This window comes from Lissotriton vulgaris, chromosome 4_1 (assembly GCF_964263255.1).
Source record: "Lissotriton vulgaris chromosome 4_1, aLisVul1.2, whole genome shotgun sequence".
NCBI lineage: Eukaryota > Metazoa > Chordata > Amphibia > Caudata > Salamandridae > Lissotriton > Lissotriton vulgaris.
This window is the reverse complement of record NC_141691.1, coordinates 1,249,935,058-1,249,951,663: the sequence shown is the minus strand read 5'-3', so window position 1 is coordinate 1,249,951,663 and position 16,606 is coordinate 1,249,935,058. Positions and strand designations below refer to the sequence as shown.

Genomic DNA, 16,606 nt, shown 5'->3' with positions numbered 1-16,606 from the left:
CAGAGCGCTTATCCCATGCCAAAAACAGAGTACTTGCGCGTCAGGGGAGAGTGTCCCCCAAAGCAGGTGGTCCCTCTGCTGTCCTCGGGCTGTCCGGGCCAGCGTCCAAGAACGACTTGATGAACGATCGTAGTGGGAGTAAAGCCCAGGTCACACATTCAGTCCCTCACGGTAGTGTCATTCGCCTCCAGCGGCCCCCACGTGGTCCTGCGATGGCGATCCATTTGCGCTGCCCCTGGTCGACGATTGCGAGCCCGGCCGGCTCTCCTCTCCCGCCCTGTTGCGTCGACGGCTGGAAGTGCGGTCCACCGTGCGCCATCCATCCAGCCATTCTCTTGCGGACTCCGCCGAGTCAAAGAACCAGACCTTCTTATCGGCCACCACTCTCAATCGGGCCGGAAACAACATGGAGTACGGCAGTTCTTGGTCGCGGAGTGATTTTTTAACCTCAAAGAAGGTCCTCCTTCTGCGGGTGACCTCGGCCGTGTAGTCCGGGAAGAAGGATATCCGTGAATTTTGGATTTGGATGGGCGGTGCCACCCTGGCTACCTGGAGGACTGCATCGCGGTCTCTAAAGTTAAAGAGTCTTGCCAGGATGGGGCGCGGGGCGGCCCCCGGCGCAGGTGTCCCTCCAGGGACCCGGTGGGCCCGCTCTACTGTAAAGAAGTTGGAGAGTCCCTTCGGGGCCAGCTTTGTCTTTATAAGGTCCTCAACATACAGATCCATGGCTCCCTTTGTTTCCGACTCCGGAACTCCCAAGATACGGACATTGTTGCGTCTGGAACGCCCTTCCTGGTCGTCCAGCTTGCTTTTAAGAAGTTTATTGTCCGCCTGCAGTCTCTCCATTGCCACTTGTAGGTCGGAAACGTCCTCTATCAATGATTTAGTCACCACCTCCACCTGCTTCACCCTTTCGCTCATTTTCTGGAGGTCGGATCTAATAAGGGTAACCTCGGCCGCAGTCGAACCCACCGTGGCCTGTACTTGCTCCAGTGCTTTCAGTACATCGTCCAGCGTGGCCTTTTTTGTCCCGTCGTTGTCCGCGCCCTTTCCCAGTGATTTGCGCTGCTCAGGTTGAGTGGACGTCTGGTTGTCATAAGCATATTTTACGAGCTTCGCCTGAGCGGCGGTCTGTCGTGGCCCCTTCCCCGCCATTTTTCCTTTGCGGCGAGACACCGTGTATGATGGAGCGGGCCGGACGCCCGTAGCCGTCCGCTTGGGGGGGGGGGTTATGTAGAAGGTTCAGACTGGGTACAGGCCAGGGTCGCTGATGATGGCAAGGTGCTGCCGACGGCCGCGGAGCTGTTGCGGTCTCGGCAAGTTCAGGCAAGATGGCGACTGGTGCCTCGCAAGTCCCACGGTGTATGTCGAGTGCAGCAAAGGGGGCACCACGGCGTAGCGCCACTGGATATGCCGCGTGAAGGGTGAAGTGGTCGGCGGGAAGGATTGCCAGCCGGTGGTATCGAGTGCTGTCGTCAGCGGCTACTTCCGGTTGGTCGTGCCAGGGAGGGTAGACTTCCGCCCGGCCCAAGGTTCCACTCGACACCGGTGCTCGCCCCGTGCCACCAGGCCTTTCGTCCGTGAGGGGCGCGGACGAAGTTTCGTCCCGTTGCTGGGGTCCGAGCGCTCCCAAATTTCCCTTGCGTGCGCCGTTCGGTCACCGCACCCAGGACACCCCTTCTGGAATGATCAGTGAACGGATAGGCATGCGGATTGTTGCGGGATGCCGCCTTGCTACGGGAGCCTCTCTAGGTTGCTGCCGCCATCATCGGCTGCTAGCCACGCCCCTCACTTTCGTATGTTTGAGGGTGGGGGCCGACACCCAAACATTTTGCTCAGGGGGGGCTGGACAGTACAAAGTTTGAAGACCACTGATCTAGAGTTTGCAGTATTACATCACCTAGCAACCAACCAGTGCCCAGATCTTCTCTCTCCACAGCTGGTCTTATAGTGCTGTGATGAAATATATAGGAGTCATATTTGCTCATGTTGGTCAATAATGGCACTGCACAAAACGGGGGGGGGTGGCTTGCCGGGCAGCGGAATGGCTGCTCCCTGAATGTGCTCTACATGGCGAGACAAAATCCGGCATAAATCCGCACATGTAATACAAAGGAATGTCGATGCCCTCTGAACCTTAGGGCAACGGTGGCGACAGGCATTGCTGATTTGGGGCACATCTGCAACTGATGCCACCATCCCGAGGCCCACGAAGCTGTGAGCAAGGTGGGGGAGGGTTGGCTGTGGACCAGGGGCGCGGCTGCTCGAGTCACCTGAGTACGCGGCTCCATTTTGGGCCGCTCTGCCGTATCAAACCACAGGTCTCCACCTGTGGTTTGATACGGCGGTGCGGCAGGGAAATCGGCCAGAGGAATGTCGTGACTGAGGAAGGCCGCTGCCACCCTTTGCTAGGTGAGGAGGTGCCCCTGCTTCATGGAGGACGAGCCTGAAGGTAACACTCATGGTAGAGGTCACCATTTTGCCCGTAGGGGAAGGCCGGCTGACAGGTGTATTGATCGGCGAGCCGCGGGAGAGTGAGGTTGGACTGAGAGGGCAGCCTGCATGACGAAGATGCTGCTCATGCAGGGAGCCCCCACGGCGTAGTATTGACTGCATGTGGCTCTAGTTAATTTGCCAATACCTCTAGATGGCTACATTTTAGACCTCTGATACTGTCTGTACAGGCTAGTACTAATACTGGATTTGCCTGTACACAAATATACCGAATTGGTGCAACACATCCTGGAACCCACCCAATCAGTACCTCTACAAGAAGTAGCAGTGCCCATTTACCATTTACAACTGAACAGTACCAGCAACACTTACTGCAACTTGCATTAATGCAGAAGCACCAGCTTGGCCAAATTCATCTGCTGCAAATAAATTGCAATACCACAGCAAATCATTCCCAGGGTTTTTCCTTCAAGGACATTGCATACCATAAGTGCACATTTTGCTGCTTCAGCTTTGGTTACTTCAGAACAACTAACAGCACTTAGGATGTAGGGAGATGTAGTGCTTGGAGGAGAGGGGCAGGCTGACTTGGACATTGGATGCTGACCGGCCACAATTTTACTGAAGGGTGGACGTTAGAGGCCGTGGGGCCAACTGAGATGGTGCTTCCCCTACACTGTACTTTCAGGCGATCACAGTTTGGGTTACATAGCTGAGGATGCGAGGCACTTTCCAATGAGGTACCAGTGTAATAGTTGGGGGAATGGTGGATGCTTGTCTGAACCTTCAGCAGTGGGAAGGTCACTGCCTTGAATATCTGCTGTATGTCTGCTTCCACTTGAGAACGGATGGTGGAGAGTGTAAAAAGTGTTGCATCCACACCCTGGGGAGTTGGGTGAACTAATTCAAACAAGCGCAGAAGAGCACCCTTGCTGGGGAAACTCAAGCTGCGACATTTGCGGAGCAGTGGTCCAAGCATACGCTGTGAACTGCGCGCGCCTGTGCTGGTGTACCATCACAGGGAAACAGGATGCCAAACAGCCCAAGATTAGCTTTGAGCAGCAGCAGTCGACTAGGCAAATTGAGCCAGACCGGAGTCGGCATCTGGAGGGGCAGCAAAGGATCACGGCAAAGATATCCCCACCCTTATGCTAGAAATGCGCTCAAACTTGCGCACTATTGACGCAAAACTAGACACACTGACAACGCAGATGGAATCCGTGAAGACCCAGGTTGGGGTACCCAAACACAGATTGGGTGCTCTTGAAAATAAGCAGTCTGACCTCCATGATTTCCAAGTCGTGCGCAAAGACCAACTGTCGCAGATGGATAGACTCTTGGGTGTGCTTCGTGCGAAGAAGGAGGATTTGGAGGCCAAATCATACGCATCACAGGCGTCCCGGAGACTACAGCGATTACTGGAAAGTTATGTGTCTGACCTTTTGAGAGACCTATTCGCTGAACACTTATCACCTATGTTTGCTGTTGAAAGAGCACATCTTATCTTGGGAGCTCGGCCACCGGTTGGCGTTCCACCACGTCCTATTCTGGCGAGGATCGGGATGTTGTGCTACGTCATACCAAGGAAATCAAATTGCCTTCTATCCAGATTTCACTCCGGCAGTTCAGGCAGCCAGGAGGGGAATTTTTTGCAGCGAAACGGATCTTACTACAAGCACAAAATACCTATTCCCTGCTCTACCCAGCCAAACTTAAAGTATCCTATGATGGGTCCGCTCACTTTTTAACGGACGCCAAATCAGCTCTGAAATTTGCCAAGCATGTAGGTGGAAAGCAGAAGAAAGCTGGCCCTAGATCTGAGGATGCCACTGAAAATCAGCTAAGTGATAATGACTGATGTGTATACTATGACACTCGACTTGCTATGTTATCCCTGCCTTTGTATGATATCAGGGACTGTATTGTTGGTTAGGTTTGATGGTGGGCACAGGACTCTGGATTGGTATTGATGATGATAAGTATATAGCATTGTATTGCTCTTGCAAGCTGCGGTTAGCCAAATGCAAAATGTGTTTCTTTGAAGTATTCTGTTGCTGCGTCATTGCAAATGTGAGTTGTTTATTGCAGATCTGACAAGCGGTGGGAGGTACCTTATCGTAATAGCAAGGAATGCTGCTTGAGCCACGTGTTTGTTCTTTTCAGGAGAAGATGCAAATTATTTTCCTTGCAGTTTCTTGGCCACTCCACTTCGGTAGGGGATGTTGTTCAGCACTCACACGGCCTCATGGGAAGTTTCCCAGATATATCTCTTATTTTGCTGTTGTTGTTTTGTACAGGCGGGGGTATGCTTCAACTTGATTGGGGGATCGATGTGGGTGGGAGGGTGGGGTGGGGGTAGTTTTGTATTGGGTTGGTGATGTTTGGCCATGCTATGGTTGGCATGTATGGGACAAGGAGACATTTGTAGTTGTGGGGAGGATATGGACTGAGACTTGTGGAGATGCCTCGATACGCTTGAGACTATAATAAATTGTTTGACCTGGAACATACGCGGACTCAACGACAGCAGAAAAACCCATTTGGTACATACATATCTTGCACGACACAATATTGATCTATGTATGTTACAGGAGACTCATCTTCGCTCCCCGACCTCTGTGAAACTTAGACATAATAGATGGGGATCATCCTACGCCTCAGTATAATCCAACTATTCCAGGGGGGTGGCTGTGCTGGTAAAACGGGGACTAGGCTGGAGAGAGTAAGAGGTTTCTACAGATCCAGATGGACGATACATTGTTTTATTGGGACATCTGGGTGGCACTCTAGTAACACTGGTGGCGCTATATGGACCAAATGTGGACGCACCTGAATTCTTTCAAGAAGTGTGGGCAAAGGGGCGGGCTACTGGTTGCACCACGACCCTTTGGGGGAGGATTTCAATGCCATTATTCATGACGAGCTAGATAGACAGGGTACAGCGCGAACATATAACCCAGCAGCAAGTAAAGTCCTCAACACTCTGCTGGATAACGGGGAAATGGTGGACATCTGGTGACTACGGAATCCATTAACTAAGGAAGGTACGTGTTTCTCAGAGCATCGTCATGCTTGGTCCCGTCTGGACTACTCGCTGATGACCTGAGATATGGCCAGTTGGGTGGTATGTGTGAAACACTTGGCTAGAACCATATCTGACCACTCTCCGTGTCTGCTGACTATCTTCCTACTCAACACTACACCTAGAACATTCACCTGGAGACTCTGCCCCGCATGCGTTACTCGATGAAGCATTCAAGGAGGAAATCCGTAATGTTATTTCAGAGTACATTGCATTGAACACAGGGTCCGTAGACAGAGAGGCCTCTCTGTAGGAAGCCTTTAAGGTGGTCATCAGGAGGACATGTATATCTAGGCAGGAAGGAGTCCTGAAGGCCATTAGAACCACTCTGGGGAACATATAGTCACAAATACAAGATCTAGAGACGCGCATCCATAATGGGTAAGAATCTGCCTTAATGGCGGTTTTGAAGAGCAAGTTGTTGGAATATGAGGAGGAAGCACAATGGGAAGTCAAATTCTTAGGGAAATACGCGTAGGCTCGTAGATGTGGAGAGGGGGACAGACCAGGGTGAACACTTGCCGATATGCTTAGAGCTCCACGGTCTACAGCCTTTGTTTCCGAAATTAATGACGATTATGGTACCCCAATTAGAGGATCCCCGGCTATTCTAGATAAATTCTCATTGTTCTATGCAAAATTATATACTGCAACTCAAACATGGTATCCAGAAGGTATGCAGGATTTTTTAGACTTTGTAGCGTTGGCATGGTTCAACAATCAACATAGAGAATATATGCACCTGCCAGTTACCGTTGAAGACGTCGCTGACATAATCAGGAGTATGCCTTTAGACACAGCCCCTGGGTCGGATGGGCTGACAACTGCATTTTATAAGGTGTACGTTGAGGAGCTTGCACCTAGATTATTAGCAGTGTTTGGAGAGGCACATGAAACGGGCATATTGCCTCAATCAATGCGCAAAGCTATTATTATCAAACTATTAAAGCCGGGAAAACCTGAAAAAGAGCTGTACTCCTATAGGCCATTATCCCTTATAAATGTAGATGTCAAAATATTGGCTAAACTAATAGCAAACAGACTGCAGCCTATGCTTCCCGTGATTGATCTACCGGACCAATCGGGCTTTATCCCCGGAAGATCCACCTCCCACTGTCTTTGCACCCTTTTTTCAGTACTACATTACCTCCACCCTGACGTGCAGGCTGCGGTGGTACTACAATGGCTTTCAATTCGATCGAAGGGCCATACCATGTTAAAATTTTGGAGAGGATGGGATTCGGACCACTGTTTCTCAGGTGGATAAAACTGTTGTATACCGAACCAACTACAAGGGTACGAGTCAATAACCTTATTTCAGACCCTTATCCGATCATGCAAGGAACACAGCAGGGCTGTCCGCTGTTCCCATTACTATTTGCCATAGCGAGGGAACTCCTGGCAGCGCATATTCGACAGCACCACACTGACAAAGGTATAGGATTTAGTGCTCAGTGTCTTTTAATATCACTATACGCTGATGACGTTACCCTGTACATATTGAACCCGGAGCGAAACCTAGATGTAGTGCTGAGGGAATTTATTAAATTTGGCGGGCTTTCAGAAATATCCATAAACTGGAATAAGTCAGTGATATTTCCACTAACGGACAACACTAAGGTGGTCACCTCGGAGTTCCCGCTAAAGTGGGAAGAGGACACAGTGAAGTATCTAGGTATATGAATTTGCCGTAATGTGCAGGAGCTCTGGAATTTGAACTATGGCAGGACGATCACTCCCATTGTCTCTGGACATAAACAATCAATAATGTAGATTTGTAACTTCTATGTGTAATGCAGAATGAAGCACATATAGAAGTTGCAATTCATCATTTTCTAATGATTGTATGATCAGGAATGGGCACCTTTTTCCACATGTACAAACAATAGTGGTGATTTGCTCTCACATAGAAACAGCAAAAATAAGGAGAAATAATAATTTCTCCTCATTTCTCCAGGGTAGGACCAGGTTTTCCCTGGTCATATTTTTGGCCCACCCCATATTTATGCCACCCTTGTAAATATGGGGCAGCATCAAAAAGTAATGGGTGTAGCTGCAAAATGGTTCTTCGGGGTCCAGTTTCTGAGGGAGCTTGCAGGTACTGAGCGCGTGCCTAGCAAATAGGGTAGTGGGCCACTTTTGCTTCCACCCCCCTCCTGAGGCCCATGGTGCTTGTAGTATTAGCACTTTCCAATAAACTCGGTTTCGCTCCATAGTGACAGAATCTTGTTACAGTGTTTTTGAAGATATTTTCTTTTTAACACTAGTGACCCCAGGCTAGGGTGGGCCTTAGCGCGCCCACACCACCGGGGTTCGACACTACCCCTTTCTCTGGTCCTGATAAATGCCTGTTTAATTACTCTCACATAGGCAGAAACATGTTGACCTCTCACGAGGGATAAACCCGGACCTTTTAATTGTGGTTCTTTTTCCTACACCTTGTTTTTATATATAAATGTGTCCAATTGGCAAAACGAATAAATTCTTTTTTAACACAATTGGAGCATTTTTAAATCACCAAATTCACTGTTCACGTTTCACACAAAAACCAGCTCCGCAGTTATCTGGCGTTGCAGCACACTAGGGTGGCATTCGGCCACTCCTGTTGGGGCCCGATGAAGCATATCACCAACTATGTTGGTGAGTGAGGGCTTTCTGATCAAACCCAACGAAGTTCCTCTCACAGTTGACTTTGAACTGTGGGTGTTGTTACATGCGTGCTCTTATTTCATGCTTGGCATGACGCTCCTTATTTGGTGTTTTGTTTTGTTTTGTGCTGCAAAATGCCCACTTCAACACCCATTGTCTGCTTCTTTCACGCTAAGTGCTGTGTGAAAGGGGCATTATTTATAAGGCGACTTTAAGCCATGTTAAGTGGCTTAATGCCGTCTTGTAAATAAGGCAAAGAGGTTAGCGCCACCAGAATGATTCCAAAAGAGATGTTCTGGTGTCGATAAGCTCTCGTAAATATGCTCCTGTGGACTTCAATTGCCATACAACCAAGCATTTACACAAAATCAAAAAGTTGACCACATCCACATTTCTAAAGACCTAATTCAAACAACCAACCAAAAATTAGGCTCCGATCAGTAACATTATCGAAAAAATCAGGGTAAGTATCCAAACTACAGGTGCAGAAGAAGGTCATACTAATGACAAAACGAACGTGAACTAAACAAATCTCTATAACATAACATAACATTTCCCAATGGTTCATTTAAATAACTACTCAATGTTTAAAACTGAATAACACACTGTTACATCATTGTTATTCAATAACTAGTTTGACATATACAGTGATGCAAATAGCAAGTCACAATAACAGGAAAGCAAATGTGGAGATTATTCATGAACATTACATTTTCTGTGCTGTGGCTTCCTCGTTATGAATCCCTGCCGGCTCACACAATTTAAAAAGCCGGCTCAAACAATTTAAAAACTGCATACACATTTTCTTCGGAAGCGGCAAAAACGCCTACTTGTAATTTTCCCTTGTCTCAGAGAATAATTCATCTTTTCTTTGTGTATATATTTCCATAACAAAATCAAAATGCCATAAAATAATATGCAAGGTTTCAAGCGTAAATAATATACCTAGCGGTGCAAGAAGAGATTGCCTAATGCCCTCTTTGTTTTACATCAAAGGCAGAAGCTGCTTAATGTTTGGGTGTTTTAAGAGCCGGCTAGTGCATCATCATTGACATTCTATTGACATCTTTCTAGAATTTCCCCCTATCTGACATGGATTTTGGAAAGTACGTGGCAGCCATCTTGCGATGTTTATAACTGCCTTGCCTTCATTGAAAGGAAAGAGCGGTTTTGGCTGCCATTATAGAGTGGACGCTACTCCTGGAGTGATGGCAGAGATCCACGAGTCAGGGGTGATATTGGTGAACCCCTGCCACACGTGGTTATGTTGGTTGGTCCAGGATAGGGGGCCCGATTCACAGAACTAACTTAAGACAAAATCCTAAACTTACTACTTTTGGTATTCACAGAAGTTAGGATTTTGTCTTAAGTTTGTCTTAAGACAGACTTAAAACAGACTTAAGTTAGGATTTTGTCTTAAGTTAGTTCTGTGAATCGGGCCCATAATGTTGAGACCACAATAAACTGCCCGGGCCGAGCCTTTGGGCAGTTACCCAGTGACTCAGATGTCTCTTTCTCACATATCCACCTTCTCTGCTATCTTTCTAGACTTTCTCTTTGTCAAACCTGTCTCTTCCTCTAATTCGCTCTCTCTCTTAGCTACGCCTTTCACATTTTTCCGCCTGTCACATCTCTCACTTGTGTTTTCCTCTCTGCCTCGGTAGTCTCTTTTTTGCCTTTTGCTGCTATTTCTCACCTGTCTGTATGGTGTCTTCTCTGCCTCTCTTCTAGTCTCTCTTCTGCCTCATCTGTTAACTCCTTCATATCCCTCCCTCTTATGTGACAATGGGAGAGTGAGAGCTATTTAGACTCCTTTCTTGGCGGCCCATTCAACTAGCAACAATAAATCAATTATGTTGCAATAGCAGGCTGCAAAGGCAGCTCATAACATGCCCCCAAGTTCAGGAATGGTGGTTACTTTGTGTTTCATTGCAGTGTCAGTTTCACTGCTGATGAGTTTATTCCTGTCAGCCAAACGTCCTGTTTGCTGCAGGACATCAATGTTTGAAAAGGGTTTTTGCTCCTGGTTCTGCTATAGCGAAACCGTATGCCAGGCAGGGGTCGCCATACCTTTGCCAGAGGTCACAAGGGGGAATCCAGGGTCCCAGCTGCTAACTCCAGCAACCCCTAAATGACGTCCATGATCCCCATGGACGTTTCAAGACATGGGCAAACTGGGCTCTGGGCCAGGGCCCCAGTCTTTCAGGGGACCCCTGATAAAGCCAGCTCTGTTCTCCAGACAGTCTTAAAAATATTGTTTTAAATACAGTTTTTATTGTGGGTTATGTGTGAGAGTATTACAGACTTTTTGCAGAGAAATGTATTAATGTTTCATGCAACATCATAAAAAAGTTTATTTTAGATCGAAACAGACAGGACCTCGCATATGAGAAATGGGAGGGTGTCACAAAGGTTATTTGCAGTAATATAAGTGAGCTGCTGCTGTGTTACAATATCTAAAAGACACATCACTATCCCTGAATATTGGATGTAAAACACATTTAGAATTTGAAGTGTGCCTGTGCACTGTCGGTGACCTGGCCAAAGAGGGCATGAAATAGCTGAAACTGGATCATATAAATTCAAAGCTGTTCTGAAAAGGGGCCCCAAAATACTTTTGGCCCAGGCCCGAAAAATCCTTAAGATGTCCAAAACCACAATGGCACGCTATGTAAACCCAAGAAGAGGAAAAAACAGCATAAGACTCCCACTTAAGTTAAAACAATGAACACTTTGAGTCAGGTTTAACTTACTGGTCTATTTATGTTCTTTTTCTTCTTTTTAGGTTGCCCCACAATCCCACGCCTGTATGTTTTCTCCACATTTTGTTTTCTGATACTGTTTACAATTTTTCTTTCCCAAAAAATACAAGCTCAAATGGAAATTAGTTGAAAAAAATGTGTCTGCAGAGCGAAAGAATAGCAACAAATTGAACATTGATATACATTTTACTGACATATTTGTAACTGCATGATTCTACGGAAACACTCAGTTTCACCTAAAAAATATGGCTAGTGGTTGGGGAAATTACACCATCTGCCATTTGACCCGCCTATTATACAACAGGAAGTTACATGCACTACCTCGAGCAAGACACCACCCTTAATGAAAACTGAAGGCCGCATCATGATAATAAACAGTGACAAAAACCACCAACTAAAACTGTAAATGTTAAAGGTATTCTTACTTTTTAAAATAGCAGTAGTTTGCTAGTAGAAACTTAAGGGTACCCATCCCTTTCGCCTCCAAGTACTATCCTGGGTTTAAAAATTATGAATTATGTATGCTGTTCGTTTTTTTTATACAGTCAGAAATGTTACGATATCACAAACATGTCATTCCCAGCTCAATAAAGCGTCTGTTACTCACCACTAGCTATATTCAGGCTTATCAGGATACTTTGGTTTCCTTTATTTGTCGCAAAATGGCAGCGGTAAATTCCTTCGTCGGAGGCGATGACGTTCCAAATGGTGAGGGAACTGTTCTGAAGGCCGTTGCAAACGATGAGGCTGCGGTGCTTGTGATCTGCGCCATAGTGCTGCAAGACCTGGCCACTGGACAAGCTGCACCGAGCTACCGTGGTTTTGCCTTCTTCTCTTAGTTTTTCCCAGGTGATTACCTTGACTCTGTCTCCCGAAGTATCTGCGCACGAGAAAGTGGCATTTTGACCCAACATCGTTACATAGGTAAACGAGGATGGAGTAAACGCTTCGAAGTGATCTAAGGAAAAAGAAAGTATACCTTCATTTTGATCTGTGTATATGACTGGAATAGGAACAAATGTTTTCGAAATAATGGACAACGTAAGGAGTTTTCGCAATTTATTTAGTGATATTTCTGAGATTCCAATGACTTATTCATTCATTTATTAATGTATCATTTATAGAGTGCACATTCACTCGAGGGCATCATGTCGCTGAACACCATCTGAAAACAAAACAAACTATTGAGAAGCTAAAAAGTAGGTTAGCCATTGTTTACAAAGGGGCTCTACGTTCTAAGATAACCCGCTGCATGAAAGGAGAGATAGGAAGAGGAGGCGGCCCCTTGCACAGCATATACATTGGAAAACACCTACCCCGTGGTCTGTGGTGCTAAGGACATTATTTGCAAAGGGACTTCAAGTCCCAAGACAATCGCTGCAGGTAAGGAGGGAGAGAAGTAGGAGGCTGGCACCTCGCCGAGCTCTATGAAGGGCCCACATCTGCCACACTGAGTGTGATGCAGGGGGACCGTGCCTGGGCAAAGCCTGGGCCAGGGGCTGGCTTATCTTCACCTGTCAAAGCCAGGAAAATGGAGGGCAGGTCAACCCACCGCCCCCCCCCCTCATACCCCCCTCCCTGGCTGCGTCCTTATTAGGTTGAGCCTGCGATGGCACATGTGCTGCTTGCACTTGTGCTCTCACTTACAAGACTATTGTGTATAACAAGGGGCTTGCAGCCCGCCCATTGCTTATCATTCTTGGGATCCTTTATCACTCTTCTCTGGTGCCTCTTTATTGGCCAGTGCAGGCTAAGGCATCACTTCTGTTCCCTTCTTGGAGCACGGGCAAAGCACAGATTGATTTCACTTAAGTTAGTGGCCGTCCACTCTTTGCGCTATGATTAAGGAACTATTTGTTTTTACCCATTATCATTCTCCCTTGTGCTTGGTGCTTCTTTACCATCTACCGGGAATTTGACCCACAGGTATTGACTCGCTTACTTACCAGTAATGTTCATTACTCGAAGTCATAGTCTTCCTTGTCACAGTCACAAAGGAGCACCCCGTGTTCCAGACACAGCATTTGCCCATTAATTAAAAAGGTCCTCACCCAATATGGCCGCCTGACAGAAAGTACCTGTCACCTGGCCTATAAGGTTGGGACCAACACAGGAAACATCCTGAAATAAAAAAGTAGAAACTAAAGGAAAGACAAGAAATGTGTTCGTCCCCCCACCACCAAGGGCGGGCGGGAGCGAAATTGACTGTGACGAGGAAGACTATAACTTGGAGTGATGAACATTACCGGTAAGTAACCGAGTCATTACCATCCTCGTCCGTCTTCCTACTCACAGTCACAAAAGAGAGTATACCCAAGCACCGGACGAACAAAGACCAGACACCGAGGATGCAGAGGGAAAAACAATGCAGACAAGCGCAACCAGTGAACAGCCGCAAGGACGGCGGTGCCAAAATCCCCAGAAGATCCACTTCCAACCACAAGAAACGGGGGAAGATAGCACGTGGGGAGGCCCAAGGACCCAAAGCACAAAGTAACAACAAGGAGGCCCGTAGAAGAACCCTTGATGACTGGGGAGGAGAGACCCAGGAAGCAGGACGGTCAAATTGTCCCCCGTGGGGCACGAACCCACGACCCTCAGAGTAAGAGTCACATGCTGACCCAGAGACTTAGAGGCACATGCTCCACCGACAGAGCCAGCCGGGCAGAGAAGCGGACCGAACCCAAAGGGAACAGAGGCCAACCAAGGACGACAGCCCCACCGGGCAACCCCAAGGTGACATGAAAAAATCCACCAGGCGACGGGAGGTTGCATGTCAAGGCAGATCACCAGAGCCCAAGGCAAACCCGGGAACGGACCCGTAACCCCAACCGAAGAGGGGCAGTCGAGGACATTTCGGAGATAGAAAGACTGGACATGACGAAGGCCCAGGTAGGCAGGTCCAAACGGAATTACCCAGAATGCAAAGCATGAAGAAACAAAGGAAGGCCCCAGGGGGGTACTAGCGAAACAACGACAGGCCGTTGCAGTAAAAAAAACAGAGCAGAAGGCAAGAAGCCAAGGTCTCAAGGAAGACGAGAGAGCACACCCGGATAGGAGAAATGGCGGACCATCGGCAGCGGAGAGCAGGAAAGCCAAACCGCACCGAATTTACACAAGCACAGAACCCTCTCACAGGCAACATGGAGAAACCCCACGAAGAAAAAAGAAAACCCGCCAGTGACGGCCGCAGACCCCAAGGGTACAGATCATGAAGCAGGGACTTGCGACGTATTACACTAGAAGTAACATGCCACGTCAAAGCAAACATCAATTAAGACATGCATTGCCCAAGCGCCACCTTGCATGATGCAAGGGTAATGCAATCCTATTGCAAAGCCGGCCCTGGGACTGGAACATTGTATCCCAGCTCCAGAGGGATCAGTACTAGCTGCAGGCCCTGCCCCTTGAAAACAGTGGCAGGAATTGAGCCCAAGTGCAGCGGGAGCCAGAGCTACCAGACTCACCAAAGAGTGACAGCCCCATGGTAGTAACAGTGCCACAACCATTGACCCGGGAACAACAACCAGGGAAACACCAGAAAAAAGAACACAATCTGTGGAAGAAGGACTGGGACCATGAACACTAGGCCACACTAGGCCACAACAGCACCGCCATTGCCAACTGGCTGAGCGCTAGACGAAACAGGAGAGGAAAGCAGAGCAGAGAAGGGGACAGCGGAAACCACCACAGAGGAGCAACCGGGACTCCGGGAGGAGGGGACACCAAGTCCAACAAGGCACCAAGCACCAACACCCCACGCAAGGAAGAAGAGCGGAAACCATGGCAGAAGAGCAACCTGAGGGGATGAAAGAGAACTAACAAGGGAGACCGGAATCACCCTGCCAGGACCCTGAAGAGAAACCGAAGAAGGAGAAGGGGAGCCAGCCAACCGCACAAGACCCAACAGCGCCAAATCAAAAAGAGGAGAGCGAGCGCCCCTCAGAAAGGCGAAGGCGGAACGTGTCACATGAAGACCGGATGGCCACACGTCGACAGGAAAACAGTGTACAAGGAGCGTATGACACCGCATCCTGGGGAACGCGCGCTGCATAAGCAAACCCAGAAATATGGAGACACCCGGACTGTAACACACAGCCTGTGGATCAAGGCAGAGATCGTTCGTATACGGAAAGGAAACAACATAGGATACAAAGTCACAGGGAGTCAAAGTGACTTGTCCAAATCACAGGAAGTTGAGTGCCGATGCCGAGACTCAAACCATGAACTCCAGGGGGAGGACATTCGCTGAAACCGGCAGGCAGCATCCACTCACACTGGCAGGATGTGAGAAACCTCCACCAAAACGGGAAACCTTGGCAGGTGAGAAGCTGCAAGGGACCCAAAGCGCCAACGGCAATCACGCAACTAAACGCACCAAACCAAGCCAGATCCCCAGTGGGACAGAGCAGGCAGCAAAAGAGAAGGAAAAGCCATCAAGTAAATTTTGATAACAATTAACAAATGTTGAGCCCATGTTGAGGCTCGAACACTGGTCCTCTCAAGTTAGCAGCTCTAACTGCCCCGCCCCGCCCCAAGCTGCACAGCCGCCAGTGGGGAACTGAAAAGAATGCAGGGGATACTGGAAGCAGAGGCGGGATTTGAAGGACTGTAAGAAACTTTTCTCAGCCCGGGGGAATGAGAGTGCATGACACTTGACGCGCAGTAGAAAAGGAACCAGGAAATACAATTCCAGAATGGCAGTCCCAACATCAAAGGTGACCCAGCGCAAGTCCCGCAAACATAGTACCACGCACACCATCCAGCCTCCAAGAGGCAGTAAAAGAATGCACCTGAACGCACTAGGGTGGAAGCCCAAAAATACATTGCATGTAGGCGGAAAATGCCTCTAACCCTGCACCGCCGCTCCCCAGACCCTCAGCGCGGGAGCGGCGGTGCAAAGGCATACAAATATGCCAGACAAAGTGGACAGGCAGCCATCCCCCATCGCTCAGCGTGGGAGAGAAGCCAATACAAAAACTCCACCCCCAATGAAACATAGTTTAAACTGAAACAGGAGGGGAGCGGCGGCCGTAAGTAAATGGGGATGCTAGAGTAGATCCCAGAAAATAAAAAAATATATTTACATTTCCGAGACCGGAAAAATGACTACCGTACTCGTACAGATGATGGATGTTCTGCAGGAACACAGAGAAAAAAACAGGATGTTTCCTGTGTTGCTCCCACCCTTATAGGCCGGTGACAGGTACTTCCTGTCAGGCGGCCATATTGGGTGAGGACCTTTTTAATTAATGCGTAAGTGCTCCTTTGTGACTGTGACGAGGAAGACGGACAAGTATGGTAATGGAGTTCTTTACATGAGCTCCAGTTATGTTACATTAATGTTTTTTTTTATAATTTTGTATTTAGGCATGGGCACACTTTAAACAACGTTACATTCATGTATTTTTATTTTTTGTTTAAGCACAAGACGATTAAGTGATTTGCTCAGAACCACAGGATGTTGAGCTGATGCCTAGCCTCGAACCTGGTTGCCAGTGCAATTTTACGTTTGTTGCTTTGAACTGAATTGACCAGGTATAGTCACTGCTTCCCAAGCTCCAATGCCATCATGGAAGTGACTGCTTGCCAGACAGTGTACAACCGTATGTGTGTTTTTCATTTACTAACCCACTCTTTTCTTTGTATTGCAGTTGTT

General features: G+C 48.0%; 1 protein-coding gene across 2 annotated transcripts in view; it reads right to left on the bottom strand.

Annotated features, from left to right (window-relative positions):
* The window catches only part of CD226 (CD226 molecule), a 395,540-nt gene that overhangs the window by 347,051 nt on the left and 31,883 nt on the right, over window positions 1-16,606 (bottom strand). For both annotated transcript variants that reach the window (XM_086965452.1, XM_086965451.1), the window contains exon 3: window positions 11,555-11,905. In XM_086965452.1, coding sequence (XP_086821578.1) covers window positions 11,555-11,905 — 351 coding nt within the window. The remainder of the gene's footprint in view (window positions 1-11,554; window positions 11,906-16,606) is intronic.